This window comes from Onychostoma macrolepis, chromosome 01 (genome assembly GCF_012432095.1).
Source record: "Onychostoma macrolepis isolate SWU-2019 chromosome 01, ASM1243209v1, whole genome shotgun sequence".
In the NCBI taxonomy this organism is placed as follows: Eukaryota; Metazoa; Chordata; class Actinopteri; order Cypriniformes; family Cyprinidae; genus Onychostoma; species Onychostoma macrolepis.
Window position 1 is genome coordinate 31,800,073 of NC_081155.1, and position 18,596 is coordinate 31,818,668.

General features: G+C 42.2%; 1 protein-coding gene across 1 annotated transcript in view; it reads left to right on the forward strand.

Annotated features, from left to right (window-relative positions):
• chrna8 (cholinergic receptor, nicotinic, alpha 8) overlaps nucleotides 1-18,596 on the forward strand; it is a 70,225-nt gene that overhangs the window by 9,776 nt on the left and 41,853 nt on the right. Inside the window, exon 2 of the mRNA XM_058775973.1 lies at nucleotides 220-359. Within this exon, the coding sequence (XP_058631956.1) occupies nucleotides 220-359 (140 nt within the window). The remainder of the gene's footprint in view (nucleotides 1-219; nucleotides 360-18,596) is intronic.

Consider the following 18,596-nt stretch of genomic DNA (forward strand, 5'->3'; position numbering starts at 1 on the left):
TTCACAGATCATATGGGACATTTTTATTATACTTTGTTTCTTTTGCCTCATTCTTTGAAGTTATAATTGTATCCGCGTGGAAAGAGCGACCAGTACATTCTGCAAAATGTACTCAGAAAAGGAAGTCATACAAATTTGGAACTACAGTACATGAGGGTCAGTAAATAATGACAGAATTGTAATCGTTCTTTTTCTTTCTTTCTTTCTTTCTTTCTATAGACTCATTACAGGGGGAATATCAGCGGAAGTTGTATAAGGAGTTGATGGAGAACTATAACAGACTGGAAAGGCCTGTTCTCAACGATTCTGCACCTATAGTGGTGGAGCTGGGACTCACACTGCTTCAGATCATAGATGTGGTGAGTGTCTGCTTCTGCTTCTCTTTTATGTGGTCTTCCTTTCATGATGCTGGTTTGCATCACACCATGCATATTCCACTTCCCAGTGTTTTCAGTGGTGATTTGCAGTTGGATGCATCCTTTACTGAATCCACTGATTTCAGTTTGATTGATAAGACTGTATATGGAGTGTGCTTAAGGTCAAAGTTTTTTGTTTCGGCATCAAAATCAAATTAAAAAGTGTGAAACCCTCCTTGAAATACCTTGACTTTGAATTAGGGTTCATGCTCTACTCATGAAGAAATACAATAGTTTAAGAACGGTTTCATAAAATCCCTGAATGAACAATCTTCACTCTCATTACCAGTCTGTTTCAAATTCTTCCATTATAGTATATGTAGGTGCATATATGTACATTATTTACCACTATTCTATCAAATACAAAAATAGTATTTGATGGTAGCTTAAGTCTGCACACACACACAAAGCTGTTTGATTACACAATATAATTTTTTGGGTTTACAAATGAATGTGTTTATACACTGACCACAAAAATATAAATGCATTATGTAACAAAATATCAAACCAAAAAAAAAAAGAAAAAAAAAAAGAGTTTGTTATAATTATTAAACAATATATCTATTTAAAGATCTACTATATTAGATAGATATTTTCTGATTGTATTTGGAAACTTTCTGGCTATCAGACAGTAGTGGAGCAAGTCCAAAGGTTACTCTGCTAGGAGACCTGCACTCTTAAAATAAAAATAAAGGTTTTTGTTGGCATCTATGGTTCCATGAAGAACCTTCAACATCCATAGAATCTTGGAGGTCTGGAGCACCCATAGTCTCGCTTGTGATTACCTGATGCGCCCCTGGTCTAGATTTTTTTCTTAGACTGTGATCCATATAATCATTTTATTGCACAAAGAGCTCTTTATGGTGAGTAAAGGTTCTGGAAAGTGTTATGGGAAGTACAACCAACTTAACAATTAACACTTCTTTATATAGGGCTTTAGGGCTAGTTAAAATATTCTGACCTGCTTGGACCCATGAGTAGACCACTTCACTTGGGGACTGTGCTGTTAATGAAAATGTTTGTTTTCTGCTCCTTAGCAGATGTTGTTTTCCTTTCACCAAGCTCTTAATAATTTAAATATTTTGTACTTCTGAAGGCAACCAAGGCCCATTGGCCAGTTATACTAAACCCTTTAATTTAAGAAAAGCTTTTATTGTTATAAATGTAAGGGCATTAAAACTGGGACTTTCTTAACTTAAGTGGTTTGTTGCAACCAACTACAGTTTTTTTCTAACATCAGAGAACAAAACAGCTTTAACAGAGGAAATCATTCTAAAAATGAAAAATGTGAATTTTTGAATTCAGCAAAAAGTCATGTAATGCATATTCATGTCACATATAGCTATTTTTATGTTTTAATGCTTACAATAATTATTTTGAAATAACCTAATAAATTAATATGGTAATTTATTCTTACCTTTGGAGATTTAGGACAAACTGGAGGTTATCCTAATTTAAGAACAATCTAAAGAAGTATTTTTAGCAATTCATTCTTGTTTTCCTTTTTTTTTTCTTTTTTTTTTTTTTTTTGTTAGAACATAAGAAAATAGCAGTTTAAAAGATTGTTTTTTCTCAAGATAGTTGTGTGAATCCAGCTCCAGCTGAAAAGTTTATTTTCTCTAGAAAGTCTTTTTGAAGACACTGTGACACATTTTCCTTTTTCATTTTATCTTACCCTTTTTATATGCCAGACGAATACATATGTTGATGTTTCATCGCAGCAGGACTCCCTGAGCATGAAAAGATCCACATGAAACATTAATAATATCACATTTTAGCTGTTGCACTTGACAATGCATGCATCTCAATCACATTAATATCTATAGGCAATAAATAAGACAGACAAAATATGCAGAAAACAATAGACTGATATAAAAAGGATTATTAAGTAATTAATAAATTTTGTCTTCAGAACAGTTTTAGTTCAGTCTTTAACCATCATGCTGCATCTTCAGCTTTTACAGTAGCCTTGCATGATGCCCCCCTTTAGATTTGATGGGGCCCAAACATCCATATGATATGGTTAATCCATCTGCAGGTTTCTTGGCATGTAAGACCTAAACTATTTGCAGTTTGATATTGCAACATCAATAAAAACACATACTCTGCACTTTAGATTTTACCCTAAAGAATTAATGATGTTTAGGTCTGCTGATTTGTGAGACCATGCATCGAAGGAATTTATCACCATCCTTGCGTTTACAAGAGTCTTGAATTTCACTAAACAGCATGCAGTTTCGCTTTATCATCCTGGAATATGGGTTCATCATGAGTGCAATGTGTTTCATGACAGATTATCCTGTGAAATGGCTGATGACCATTAAATGTATATGCAGAGCGGTTATCAGATTTAAAGGCCAAAGTGTGTCATTTCTCTGAACCTACTAGATGTTGTATAGAAGAAGTCAAACACTATTTTTACAGATTTATTTTATACAGATTTTTCTTCGAATTTGAATATTTTTACCCACTTCCTTTATGCAAACAACACAAAAAAATTAAAATTAAAGAAAATAAAAGTATGCATGCCTGACTGTCCCATTTCCGCTGTCCCAAAGGCCCCGTCACCCGGCTGAAATCTATCTCCATTCACCCATTGCACTGTGTGAATTATGAAATATCTGTTTATCCTGTGTGTTAAATCATGGCTGCCGTGGCATGGTTCTAGCACGGCCCCAGATGGCCAGAGGCCCATAGGCTATGACTGGGATGCTGTGAAACTGTGAACGCATGAGTTGTTCGCAATCAGCTGAGGGGGGGCTGGGGGTGGCAGCTGCCACACCATTCTACATCACCGCAGTGCTGAGAGGGATATGAGTGTGAGGATAGGTGGACTGTGAGAAACAAAAGCTGAAAAATACTTGGCATCGAAAAAGCCTCTGTTTGATTTGTAATGCAGTGTGTCCATTACATTACAAATAGAGTAGAGTTTATGTGGAAGGAAACTTTCCTGTATCAGAAGTGTCTTAATGGCTTGTAGTTTTTGGAGACAATACAGAAGTTTGGAATTAACATTGGTTGATGAGGGAATTGAAGCTTAATTGTTAATGATCTAGAACTGAAAACATAAGGAAGGTTCAAATCTAAGCAGGGTTGACCCTGCCATTCTTCCAGCTTTGTGGCTACTGGACCCGACAACAGATTTTTAGGTTGTTTTATTGACCACAGAAAAAAAAATTTGACTGGGAGAAATTATGTTTATGGTAAGACACAAACAAAGAATGGGGTCAGGGGGTCTGCTAATAAACATTTAAATATGCATTGTTTCAACACTTAAACATTATACATGCACCAGAAATAGGAAACAAGACAGTGGCTGTTTACTGTACGTTAACCAGTGGGAACCAGTAACCAGAAGTTCATCCACAATAGGATAGCATTCTCAGCACAAAAAGGATGATTTTAGGCAAATGTACAGCTCAAATCATAAACAGCTTTTTTACTGAATAATTAATGTGAGAACTTTAACAAAAAGAAAAAAATGAGGTTCACATTTTTGCTTTTAAACCTCCTAGCACTGGCCCAGTTTATGTATGTTGTAAGAGCATTACTGTAACCACTGTTATCAGCTACTAAAAAAAAGTTGAGTTATTTTTGAGAATAATGCTTAACTTGGAACATTTTGTTGCCTTGGAATTATAAGGTTCTATCTGCATTCTGAGTGGTTTTGAGATATTGAGCTTTAAAGTTGTTGCATTCCATATAGCAAAAATTATATGGGGAACAAGTCTCTTTCCTACATGAAAATGGCAGAGACCCTAAATGTATAATATCAAAATCCTCTCAGATTTTTAAATGGGGATTTTTGGAACGAGTCAAATGCAGATAGAACCTTCTAATTCTAAAAAGTCATTTTCCGCTTGGAATTATAAGGTTCTATCTTGCAAAACATTAATTGAAGCAACAATTTTCAAGAAATACAAATATTTTTTTCATAATTTGTTTTAAAACATAAAATTAGTGTTGTAACAATGTGTCAATATGTATGAGAAAGGTAAATTTAATGCTTTATCACATTTATTCCATATTTTAGGACAAATATTTTTTCTTGGTTAAGTTAGGCACAATGGGCGATACTAAATATTTTGTTCAGTGCTAATGTTAATTTTAGCTAGGATTATAGTGGTGTAGGTAGTTAAACACATTATTGAGGGAAGGCAGCTACTCTAATCCATCTGACCAGGACTTTATTCCACAAAAAGCGGGACAGGGAAAATGGCATTCTCTTTAAATCAGTATGGCCGAGATAACATGCTGACGTTTATTGTTGTAATAAACCCCATCATTTAAATTGTTGACTATTTGATATTTAAGGCTTAATGTTGTAAAATTTAAGACATTTTAAGACTTTAAACTGCATGAATATTTCGCCAATCATTACATATTCGGGTCTTTAGTGACCCAGACTTATATCCAGCACGGATGGATCTCTAATTGCTGCAATAGCAAACTCTCCTGATATTTTAAGAACATAAAATAAAAAAATAAAAAATAAGAAAATAAGCATACTTTCTTACCTTTTGAAACTTAGAAGGGTTCGATTTAAGCAGATGATTTTACCATCACTGCTATCGTCAGAGCGCATTTCCCCAGTATACATTCAGCATCTGGCTCATATTCACGATCTCAATATATTCTCAATTCTATCGTTTTCAGCATCTTCAAAAACAACATTTTGATCGCTATTCACCACATCCACCATCAAACGACAGTGACATTTCATTATGTACAGTAATTGCTCTGCAGTAAAGCCATTCAAGCCAGTTAAATTTTTGCAGATTTATGCAATTTTATTTGTTTTATGCATGCACTAATTATGAGTGAACAATCACGTCATCATTATGTTTTAAACAAGATGAATTGCACTTATTGATTCTGCAGACATGTAATTATTGTTGTTTAACGTTTAATCTTTCCTGCTGTTACGGAGCAGTCCGGCGACATGACAAAGAACGTTGATCCTGATTGGTTCTCTTGCGTGCATTCAAAGTGCTGATTGGCTGATTCACAGATAGAACCTTATAGAACCAAGTCAGAGTTCGACTTTGTAGATAGAACCTTTTTGTTTTCTAAATTAAAAGTCCTAAAATGTACAAAACTTGTAAAATCATGTGTTATAAAAAAAAACATCACATAATGTAAATAAGTTGTCACAGAATAAGAATATGTGAATAACTCAATTTTGACAAAAATGTCAGATAGAACCTTATAATTCCAAGGGGATGATTTCTTTAACCCCTTAACTGTCACTCACAGTTTTGAACACAGACATGATAGTGCACTATCCAAACTTTTTTTTTTATAATTCATGAATGAAAACATTTTCCAATGTGATTTTGATGTACCATTTCCAAGGTAATGCAATGTCTGATTTTAAAATGGGTTTCAAAGGATGAATTTTGAGATTTTAAGTTTTCAACTGATATATGATTTCTAAAGCGTGATAGAGAAAAAGGCAAAAAAGAAGACTTTCTGTGACAAAGGTCAGAACTCCTGTTATGATGTAGATTTTTCAGGTGCACTCTTGTCATAAATTAATCTATTACTTTTCCTACATAATTTTTTTAACAAAAAAAGTGGTAAAATACCTATTTAGGAGTCTTAGACCTTTCCAACGATATATAGTTTGTCATGATTAGATTAGGATTTAATTGTAAAATCGTGAAGTAAACGTAGGCGTCCCACAGGGTGGACGGTGACAGTTAAGAGGTTAAACGAGGTCTTGTGGAGGTCAAACACCATGTATTACACGTGACCCTTTGTATATGTGTTTACATGTCATCATAATGGTTCAGCAGACAAAATGTGAATTCTGGGAATGCAAACAGCAGTTTGTGAGGGAAAGTTCATTTCAGGGCAGGAATCTCTCACACTCACCGTCTGCCCAGAGAACCAGTAACCCCTCTGTGACCTCCATCCTTCTGTCCTCCAGGCCCCATACTGTACAGTCCTGTCTCACTCACTGCCTGCCATCCCCAAACCACAAGACAGCCAATGCCACACTCTCACTTTCTCTCATCTCTCTTTTTTCAAGGAAAGACTAATCATATATAGTACCAGTGTTGTAGTTGAGACCAGCCCATTCATGTTGAGACTGAGAACAGAAGAGGGTCGAGTCAGAGTCAAGACTGCGACCAGTAGAGGGTCAGGTCTGAGACGAGATCGAGACCCGAAATGGGTTTATTTTTAAACAGGGTTACTTCTGATAAAACTGAAATGAAACATTTGCATGCACTTTCTCTTTGTCTCATTATCTCTTTCACACTTTCACACACATAAGGAAAGATTAACAAATAACATTAAATAATAAAGACTTAATTGTCAGTTTATTCCTCACACAACAAGCCAAATTCCCACTGTGTGGAAATACTGTCATAAATATTAAACTGCTAATGAGCCCTACAAACAATGTAGCAATATGCAGCAAATACAACCTTCATCCAACCTCCCAAGTCCTGACCATATGTGGTTTCAAGTCATGCACAAAAGAAAATAATCAGTCACTGATTAATATTGGATATCAATCAAATCATCAATCAAGTGAAATAAATGTAATAAAAGTAATAATCATCATAATGAAAATCAGTAGAGCTGGGTTTTGATGCAGATTTTAACGATTCAAGAGCTCTCAATTTGATATTGATTTATTTACAAATTTAAATATAAATATATTTTTTCTTTGGAAGAAATAAATTTCTCCCAAATAATGCTGTAAACTTGGTATCTCTCTCACTTGATACATTAAGACAATGTTAAAGAACACAAACTATTAATTTGGACTATTACATGAAAGCTGATACATTCCAGTAAGTTTTACGGTTCCTTTCAACATACCTTTTGATGTTCAATCATGTTTATTATCAATATTTTTGACCCAGCTCTATTAATTAGATTTTTTTTTAAGACTCGACTGGTCTCAGCATTACCACGGGAAGTAGGGGTGCCGAGGGTGCTGCAGCACCCCTTAGCGTGTAGCCCAAGAAAAATTGAGGGTGCTGGGGGTGCGGTGTTAAAAATAAATAAATGAAGATTTTGTAACAAAAAATAAATAAAACTCATTTTATTAATTTGTATATTCATTCAAATTAATAGAAAAAAAGAAGCCTAAGCCTACAATGACAATAAGCAACAGTAAAACATGAATTAAGTTGAATCAAACTGATTGTGACAGTCGTTTCAAGTTAAACTGACTTAGGAAATCGTTTGTTGCCATGACTTTTTGATCATATTATTACCTGTAACATGTCTGTGCCATACCCAAATCAAGAATTAACGACAATTTCTACAGCCATAGCAATGATACAGCAGAGAAAGATCATTCTCACATCTGCAGTGCTTATTTTGATCTTTAACGTCAGATCTTCCCTATTCTTGGAACAAAATTATTGCTTAAGGTTGATTCAGTACTACTCTTAATGAAAAAAATTAAAATAAATAAATAAATCCCACACACAACATCAGCAATAGGCTACTACAATGACAAAGTAGCTTATATTAAACATAAAACTTTAATTAACAGAACGAATAAAGACATTGTAACATTCTGGTCAAGTAGGCAGACAAGAGGGTTCTGGCGTGCAGGCAAGTAATTTATTCACAACTCAAAAGATCATGTAAATCGTAACTCAAACATCAGTGGAAGCAGTATAAAGGGTCTTATCTGGGCCCGCGTCCTTTCCTTGGTGGGCAAGTGGCAGACCGGCAGATCCGAGGCAAGAGGTGGACAGCAACCAGAGAATAGCTTGCTACCTTGTGACCAGACAGTGAGGGAAAGGATTGAGTGAAGTCATATAGCGAGCTTGATTGGTGGCAACAGGTGCAGAGGATTCCTTGATGGCGGTCAGGTGAGAGTGATTACAGATGGTGAACGGGTGTATGAGGTGATACAGCTGGTGAGGCAGGTGATTTCATGACATTACTCCCCCCTAAAGCGGGGGGTGGGCACTCTGGAGGTTTCAAGGGCCAGAGTTCGGGGATGGACGGCCTCCAGGGCGGCGCCCATTCCGGGATCCATGGCGGAGCGGGGAGTTCGGGAGGCCATGGCGGGTCAGCGGACTCGGGAGGCCTTGGCGGCTCAGTGGACTCGGGAGGCCATGGCGGCTCAGCGGACTCGGGAGGCCATGGCGGATCCGGGAACTCTGTGGACTTGGTCCTTGGCCCGGCCACACAGGCACTGACTATATGGCCCACCCCCAAAATTTTCTTGGGGAAGTCCACTCCTGGCGGGTGCTCGGGAACTGGGGCCTCTCCTGGGCTCGGCTGGGTAACTGAAGCCCTTCCTGGGCTCGACTGGGGAACTGGAGCCCCTCCTGGGCTCGGCTGGGTAACTGAAGCCCTTCCTGGGCTCGACTGGGGAACCGGAGCCCCTCCTGGGCTCGGCGGGGGAACCGCAGCCACTCCTGGGCTAGGAACGGCACTCCTGGCCGTGACTGGAGAACGGGATTCTCGGGGACTGGGAACGGCACTCCTGGCCGTGATTAGAAGACTGGATTCTTGGGAGCGCTCTGGAAGCGCAGAGCTGGACGGGACCAGCGGGGACGACGGATGGCTCTTGCGAGGAGCTGGCACTGGCGGGCACTTGTGAGGGGCAGGCACTGGCGGGCTTGCCACACTCTCTGTCGACGGGCTTGCCACACTCTCTGCCGGCGGGCTTGCCACACTCTCTGCTGGCGGGCTTACCCTTGTTTGACACTATCATTTGAATAGGAATCCACACAATCTGCAGCCACACAATACAAACAGCCCACTGGCACCTCTGACATTAACATTGTGTTTAACACATGGAAAATTCTTGCTGACTTTTAACTTTATTATGGACTGCTAGCATGTTAAGGTCATGATGGGTACAATCCCAGAACCAGTGAGCACACTCAAAAAAGGTCTAAAATGCTCCTTGATCGCTCCAGGCAAAAATCATCCACGCTTTGCTCACATACTCTGCATAGAGAGTGAGAAAGAGAGAGACGGAGGGTGTAGATAGATAGGGCCTAGAATAGTAGCTCCAATTCTGATAGTTCTGCTCCATTATTCACTTCCTGATCGTATCGAGTGCATATTGCCAGGGTCACATCCTTTTTTTATCAAATCAAGTGACACTTATTATTATATTCTCCATTTAAAGAGCCTCCGTACTTATGTGGATAATCTTCTGTCATCTGCAATGCGTGTTCATTTCACAGCTTTTCCATATGAAAGATTCAATTTATCGGTTCACAGAGCGAAAACGCTCACACGCCCCCTTATCTCAATCCGATCACAATAGTCAGTCACTGCTCATTACAGCAGGCAGGTTTTCATGTGTCTCGTTTCTTCTAAGTACTGTAGAAGTGTTCATTCACAGATTTGTGTTGGACAGTCTCACTGTACAAAAGCAGATGCAACTGTTTATTCTACAACTATTTACAAAATCAGCTCTAAATAAGCAGCTTATGAACTCATCTTAAGTATGTTGGCTTTTTGAAGATGCAGACAATGAAAAAAAGAAATACAAACAATTTACAGTATGCATACAGTGATGTAACACTCTGAGTGATAGAATGGCAGTGATTAGCTGTGCATTACAGTGATCTCTTGTGAATTGGCAGATTAACTGTAATAGCGGTATGCTGGCACTTATAAAACGTTTCCAGTATTCAATGGAATTAAGCAATTATGTGGTTCCCTTTTTTCTTACTGATTTACTTTGCTGTTTTTATTTATTTATTTTATTTAAATTATTTTTGCGAGTTTGTATGCTGAGTGTTATTTGTGCATGCCTGATTAATAACCACATGTTCACTGGTGATAACAAGCCCTTAGAGACATAGCTCAGCCCTTAATTATTTATTATACATTTGATTTATTATTAATATTTTAATAACATTTCCCATGAACTGTAAAATACAAAATTGTGCACAAGTAATGATTTGACTACGATTAACAGCATAGTGTATTCATGTAATACAGTGAAACCAATTAGTCTGTAGCCCCATTACACTGGCTGGGAGAAAATTAATCAAATGTAAATAAGGTCCAAATTCCCAGTCAAATGGAACGCTAATTACTGCAGTAATGTCTTCAAATACACTATTACCCTACAATCTGGAACTATATAAACAGTATTTTAGTAATTGTTTGTATCATAACAGAACACGAGCTTGATAGATGCTGCTTGATCTTAATTTTAACTCAGTATGTTGTTCAATATTAAATATATGTTAATATATTTTAAATATAATAAATTGAAAATTCATTACAAATGTAATTACAAAATTACTAATATATTTAAATACTTAACATACAAGTGTCAATAAAAATTGCATTCAATTATATTTTAATAAATTATTTTTAAGCATTCTTTTTAAAAGTATGTTAAAGTGGTTTCTTTTTCACAAGGGTAATTTGAATTTGAGTGAAATGTAAGTCAATTAAATGCATCTTTATCACTTATGCATCAGCTGTCATTACCATAACTCTCGCACAGCACTCTTAGTATTTTAAGATTTCTTTTGGACAGCATTTTATTGCTCTGTTTCACAGGAGTATAATTATTTGAAGCTCATATACATAGCTGCCTGAGGCTGTGTTCATGTTTCAGTGGGTTACAGTTAGATTTTGTAGTGGAACTACGATTTATGAATACTGCCATATATATGCAGGAAAAGGTGTTTGGAAAAGCTTAGCCATGAAGGTCTAATTCATAAATGCAGTAATATACTTTATGCTGTCCCATGTGCTTCCACAGAAATGAAGCACAACACTCATGTTTACAATTTACTTGGCGGCTGCAATGAACTTTTATAAGCTTCAAATACACTTATCACTGGATTTGAAGGTTTAAGAGATTGATAGAATCAATTCTTTTGAAAGATATTCAGGGTTTTGTCTAAGGCACTTAATAGTAAGTACACTAAATTTCCAGAGCAGAATTTCTTTCCACTTTATGTCTGTGAAATAATCAGTACTTATTACTTTTGGATGGACAGAAAATCTGATCGAAGTCTACACACATTTCCAAGGACATATCCAAAGGACTTCCCCACACTATTCTAATAGTGTAGGACATAAAACTGATTTTTGTAAAACATTTATAAAGAGGAATTACTTTAATTTAACAGTTCACCAGAGGGGCTCTCATAATCATGCATAACTGTGTCTTCACACAAAACACAAAATACAACAAGAATCAAAGGAGAATAAATATTTAAATTTTAATGTCAAGACTAATGTCAAAAATTATTTTATTTCTCATTATATTAGTTCAAATGTTTTGATTAAGCATGCATCTTTAAATTATTCAAGCAGAAGGGCTTTAGTGTTTATTCTTCTCAAATTAAATTTTGCACTCTATCAATTGTATCAGTAATTAATACTCAAAACATTATGATTAATGGTAACAAAAATAAAACCTATGTTGTCAACAAATTTATTTAATTTGAGGGAACTATTAGTATTTATAGTGTGTCACTAGTTAAATGACTTGGTCTGCAAGACTGGAGCCGTACAGATGAAATTTTGTTCAGGCTTGTGCTGGCACTGTTATAGCATTCTCAACTTCATCCGTTGATGTTGATTGCATGTCACAAGCCTTCAGTTCACCCTTCACAGACAACACGTTACCTCTACTTTCTTCTGCAGGAGCAGAAAACAACAGGGACTTTAGTGTGACAAAGGAAGTGACAGAGAAGGAAGGAAAATAAGAAGAGACAGGGAGTGAGAGCAAGATTTAAAAAAAGTAAATGATAGATACTCATCAGAGAAAAAAAAGATCAAACAGGCAACTGATGTGTCATGTTAAAGGGTGTAAATTTTGGGATGCATCCCTCTCCCTCTCTTTCTCTCTCTCTCTCTATCAGGTTTTGACACAGGAAGGATATATAGAGAAATGACTAACCTTGTTTGAGGACCTTAAATCAAGATGGCTTAACAAAGAGGCATTATTTCTTTCATCAAAGTGACAATGTTTCTGCAGACAGGCCTAGAATAGTAATTTAATAATTAAGAAAAGGGAGAGCAAAAACAACAGAGCGAAACGTGAGAATATGACTTATACTCATTGACATCCTGAACAAAAATAATAGTATTTCATATCATTTAGTGGCCCAAAAAAAGTATTTGGACACCTAAGACAAGCTTATAACTCAGAAACATAAAAAACAAGCATATAAAACAAAGTATAAATATATCATGATCATTATAAGATAAAATATATGAAATATTTAAATATTTAAAATGATATGATGATATTGTTACATGTCTGTGTGTTTCAAGTTTCTGTTGTGACCTAGTTTTGCCTGTGTCTTGATTAGTTCATTGTTCCCACCTGTTGTGTCATTTATTATCCTATTAGTCCTTGTGTTCTTAAGTCCTGAGTTCTCCCCGTTTTAGTTGCCAGTTATTGTCTATGTTACCTGTTTGCTGGGATTAAGCCTGAGTTTCCCCTTCAGGAACTCGAGCTGCGTCGGAAAACGCTAGGGGAACGCCTTCAGCGATATCATGCTCTGAATCATATGTGTAATCAGTCCAATCGATGGGCGAGATGTCACAGGCAGGTGACGTAACGACCAGGAAGCTTAAAAGCACATGAGGTGCAGCCGGCGTCAGCTTTCTGTCATTCAGCAAAGCTCTGTGTGTGTGTCAGTCACGATGTTCTGTGAGTCTTATTTATTGTTGTCTGTCGAGTAACACAAGCATTCAGCAACGTAAAGCTCCAGCATGTCTAAGGCTAAAGACAAGACAAATAAGGGCAAAAGTAGATCACGTTATAGACTGTGTCTTCCTCCCTGCCCACGCTACATCACGAGCGGGGATACACACAGTTTGTGCGTGGTCTGCTTGGGAGCGAAGCATGCAGTCGCCTCTCGAGGGGGCCGACTGTCCGCATTGTGAGCGGCTGCCACTGCGTACGCTTTGCTCCTGGAAGGCTCTCTTGAGGAGGGAGCCTTCACCAACGTTCCTCACGTTGCTGGCCCCGCTTCTGCCGAGGTGGAGAAGCAGCTGCACTTGTGGGGTTCGCAGCTGGATCTGGTGGAGGAAATGGAGACAGGCGATTTTTCCTCACCTGCCAGATCCACTGCCCGCTCTCTGGGATCGGAAGCCCGTTCTGCGGTTTCTTCCCCCCAGGGAGCGAACTCGGCGCTCCTCCTATCTTCCTCCGAGGAGGTTGATGTGGACAGTGTCGAGGATTCGCCCCCTCAGTCCCCCCAGTATGAGGAGCTATTGGAGGTAGTTACTCGTGCGGTTGCCAAGTTAAACATAGATTGGCCCGCCGAGAAACGGGCTGAACCACAGGAAAGCTTTCTGCGTACTAAGCCGCTACCTCTATGCTCTAAGTCGGGGTCTTCTAAGGCGAGGCCCGATCTGAGGGTCGTGCTTCAGTCTAGGAAGCCCTCAATGAAGCGGTCCTGACATCCATAAGCCCAGGACTGCTGAGGGCGGCCCCTACTGCGGAAGAGCGGGGTGCACCGCATTGCACGGTGTCCGTCTCTCCTCAGTGCCCTCAGGAGATCGCTCTGCCAACCATTCCAGTGTTCCAGGGCGCAGCGGTCTCCAGCGAGTGTTTCTCTCAGTATTTTCCGCCCGGGAACGTAGCGGAGCTCAGCACCCCGAGGCTCTGAGAGCACCAAGCACACCAGAGGCCAGTCTCGAGAGACTGGTTCCCTTAGTAGATTATTTAGCAGCGTGGAAACTACTGCCAAATGTATCTCGTTGGGTCCTGCAAACTGTAGAAAGAGGCTATCGCATTCAGTTCGGCGCTCCGCCGCTGCCTTTCAAAGGGGTTTTTCTCACATTAGTGGGCCCCGAGCAGGCTCTGGTATTAGAACAAGAAGTGAACACTCTCTTGAGGAAGGAGGCCATCGAGGTGGTCCCTCCTCTCGACAGAGATTCCGGGTTCTACAGCCGGTAATTCAGTGTTCCAAAGAAGGATGGGGGGTTGCGTCCAATTTTAGACCTGCGGCTACTGAACTGCTCAAAGTTCAAAATGCTCACTGTCAAAAAGGTTGTGTCTCAGATCAGGTCCGAGGACTGGTTTGTCACGATAGATCTAAAAGACGCTTATTTCCATGTCTCCATCCTTCCCAGTCACAGGAAGTTCCTGAGGTTTTCTTTCAGGGACAAAGCTTACCAATATCGGGTTCTTTCCTTCTGCCTAGCACTCTCACCCCATACTTTCACGAAGTGTGTGGATGCTGCTCTGGCTCCTCTACGACTCCAGGGCATTCGCATACTCAATTACATAGACGATTGGTTGATTTTAGCTCAATCAGAGCAGATGGTGGTTCAGCATCGAGATGTCGTTCTCGCTCACATGAAAGAGCTGGGGTTATGACTAGACGCCAAGAAAAGTGTGCTTTGTCTATTACAGAGGACCACTTATCTGGGCGTGGTGTGGGATGCGACCACGATGCAGGCACGTCTGTCTCTTGCTCGGATCGAGTAGATCCTCACTGCAGTCGCGAGAGTCAGAGAAGGCCAGTCACTTACTGTCAAACAGTTTCAGAAACTGTTGAGTCTGATGGCAGCTGTGTCCAACGTGATACCTTTTGGCCTGCTGTACATGAGACCCCTACATTGGTGGCTCAAGACCAAGGGGTTCGCCCCAAGGGGAAACCCGCTTCGCATGATGAAGGTCACGTGGCGATGCCTACAACATGTGGAGGAAACTTTGGTTCTTGTCACAGGGCCCGGTGCTGGGAGCTCCTTGTTGCTGTGTAACGCTAGCGACGGTCATGAGTGGCCACCCTGCCCGCGGTCTGTGGAGCGGTCGCCATCTCACGTGGCACATCAACTGCCTGGAGATGCTGGCCGTGTTTCGAGCATTGAAACACTTCCTTCCAGACCTAAGAGATCGCCATGTGTTGGTTCGCACCGACAACACAGCGGTGGTCTTTTATATCAACCACCAGGGAGGTCTGCGTTCATGCCCCTTGTACAAGCTGGCGCACCAGATCCTTGTGTGGTCCCAGGACAAGCTCCTCTCACTGAGAGCAGTTCATATTCCTGGGCATCTCAATATGGGACCAGACATCCTGTCGAGGCAGGGGCCGAGGCCTGGGGAATGGATGCTTCACCTCGAGGTGGTGAAGCGGATATGGAGAGTTTTTGGCCAGGCTCAGGTGGATTTGTTTGTGACTCGTCAGACATCGCACTGTCCCCTCTGGTTCTCTCTGATGCATCCAGCTCCACTGGGGCTGGATGCTATGGTACAGACTTGGCCGAGGCTTCGTTCTGCTCCCGGGAGTTCTAGAGAGAGTGCGCCGGGACGGGGTCCGTCTATTGCTAGTAGCCCTGTTCTGGCTGGGCAGAGTATGGTCTCGGACCTGATTTCTCTCCTCGACGGCTCTCCATGGGAGATTCCCTTCAGGAGGGATCTCCTCTCACAGGCGGAGGGCATGATCCTTCACCCACGCCCGGAGTTGTGGAAGCAGTGGATGTGGCCCCTGAGGGGGCACAACTCATAGCCTCTGGTCTCTCAACCGAGGTTGTTGAGACCATCCTCCAATCTAGAGCTTCCTCAATGAGGAAACGGTACGCCCTGAAGTGGAGACTCTTCACTTCATGGTGCGGAGACCGCCGGCTTGACCCAGTTAACTGCCCGATTGGTACAGTGCTGGAGTTCTTGCAGGCCCATTTCTACGCAGGGTCAACCCACTCCACCCTGAAGGTCTACGTGGCGGCTATAGCGGCCTCTTGGTGGTCAGTCAGTGGGCAAGGACCCCCTGGTTACATGTTTCCTCCGCAGTGTGATGAGGCTGAGGCCTCAGGTACGATCTCGTGTCCCTCCTTGGGACCTCGCTGTGGTGCTAGAAGCTCTCTGTAGGCCTCCCTTTGAGCCTATCGAGGAGATATCAGATCGTCTTCTTACTTTAAAGACTGTGTTTCTCTTAGCAATATCTTCTCTAAAGAGAGTTGGGGATCTGCAAGCCCTTTTTGTGGCCCCTTCCTATCTCGACTTTGCACCCGGTCTGGCCAGAGCTTTTCTGTACCCTCATGCGGGGTATGTCCCCAAGGTCCCCTCCTCTACACCACAGCCTGTCGTACTTCAGGCATTTTGTCCTCCTCCCTTCAGGGAGCCCAACCAGCAGAAGCTTAATTTTATGTGTCCAGTGCGAGCACTGGACGCATATGTCCACAGAGATGCCCTGTGGAGATGGGTGGACCAACTGCTTGTTTGCTATGGCCCCCCTAAGAGAGGTCATCCTGCTTCCAAGCAGACCCTCAGCCGGTGGATAGTTGATGCCATTACTGTTGCCTATGAGTCCTCTGATCTCCCCTCACCATTGGGGGTCAAGGCTCACTCAACGAGAAGTGTGGCGGCCTCCAAGGCCTTTCTGGCAGGTGTGCCTATGCAGGACATCTGCAACGCTGCGGGATGGTCTACGCCCCTCATGTTCGTCAGGTTCTATGACCTAGATTTGTGAGCCACTCCAGGTTCTTCTGTTCTCTTGCCATAGCTGTGCTCTTCCACACTAGGCAGGGATTTGCAAGTCTGGCAGTGTGGACATCTTGTTCCCCTAGCGTTTTCCGTCGCAGCTCGAGTTCCTGAAGGGGAATGTCCCAGGTTACGTATGTAACCATGGTTCCCCGAGGGAACGAGATGCTGCGTCTCAAGGCCATACTTCCGGCATCCCTACTAGAGTTTTGCTTCATTCCTAGAAGCAGATGCCGGCTGCACCTCATGTGCTTTTAAGCTTCCTGGTCGTTACGTCACCCGCCTGTAACGTCTCGCCCATCGATTGGACTGATTACACATATGATTCAGAGCATGATATCGCTGAAGGCGTTCCCCTAGCGTTTTCCGACGCAGCGTCTCGTTCCCTCGGTGAACCATGGTTACATACGTAACCTGGGATGTTTTCCTGTCTGTTTCCAAGTGGATTTATATTAAAGACTGTTAGTGATTCCCTGCTCTCAGTTTTATATACCAGAGAACGTAACAGAATAACTTGCCAAAACTGTTTGAGTGGCATTTTTCTTGTTTGTTTGTTTATTTTTCCCATGGACCTTCCCCTGTAAAACTTCTCGGCCTGGAGCAGGGAGATCGCCTGCTGGAAGCACACACCCTGGACTTTATTCAGCTCATGTGCCTTACTAAGTATCCAGACCGCTCGCTCTGTGTTTTTTATTACACCAGCCTGAGCAAGCGGTCAAAGGCACGTGTTCCAGCGGGCGGTTCTAAAGAGGATGTTGCCGCCTTTGTGGAGTGGGTGCTGATACACAACAATTCTGCGTTCACCATCGGCCCCGCGGAGGATGACTTCGCCACCAGCCCCACGCCAACAACTACCAGCGAACGATGCGATGGAGGTGTCGCACGTGCCCACCGCTGCCCGAGGAGGTCAGCACGCCGCGATGGAGGAACCTGGACCGAGAACAAAGTCGGAAGGCACCATCGCCCCGGAGCCTGCTTCTCTGCAAGAGTCGGAACAGGTGCATGAGCAGGCTACACCGCTGAGCGCTGAGGGAGTGTTAGCGGAGCTCAGGGATGTAGAGGATTGCCCCGCCCACACTCCCACATTGTCCTCCAGCCCCTCAGCAGCCCATATTAGTAATGATGTTCTGCCAAGTGTCTGCAGGCCAGCTGCTTCATCCAGCCCTGTGGATCCCCTGTATCCGCCTCCAGCCTCTGCGCCCCCTGCTCCACCTCGGCCTGTCAACACTTCAGTTCCACCTTGGCTCCTCCCTCCCTCGGCTCCACCAGAAACCATCGGCCATACGGCTTCTCCGGGCTCCCTCGTCCATCCAGCTCCGCCTTGGTCCGTTGTCGACCTGCCTGCACCAGTGGCTTTGGCTGGCTCCTCCTTCCCCCCGGCTCTGCCTTCGTGCTCAGGATTTCCGGTTCCAACTCGGACATTCGTCGCCGCAACTCCTCCTCGGTCTCCAGGACCATCGGCTGCGCATGGGCACTTCGGCTCATCGGCTCCATCTGGGTCTCCATTATTGATGGCTACATCTCCGTTGCTCGTCCCCAGAGTGTCTTCTACCACCAAGTTGTCGGCTACTCCATGGCTCCCCCCGCCATCGACTCCGCCCTGGGGCCTCATCCTGGCTGGCCTCTGGCTCAACACCTGGCTCCTCCTGCTCCTGGCTTCCCATTGGCTCCTCCCATCCTCCACTCCCCCATGGACTTATTTTTTGTACTGTGTTTGGTTTGTCCTCTCTCCTGCTCCACACCCTCCTCCAGAGCCCCCTGCACTCCCT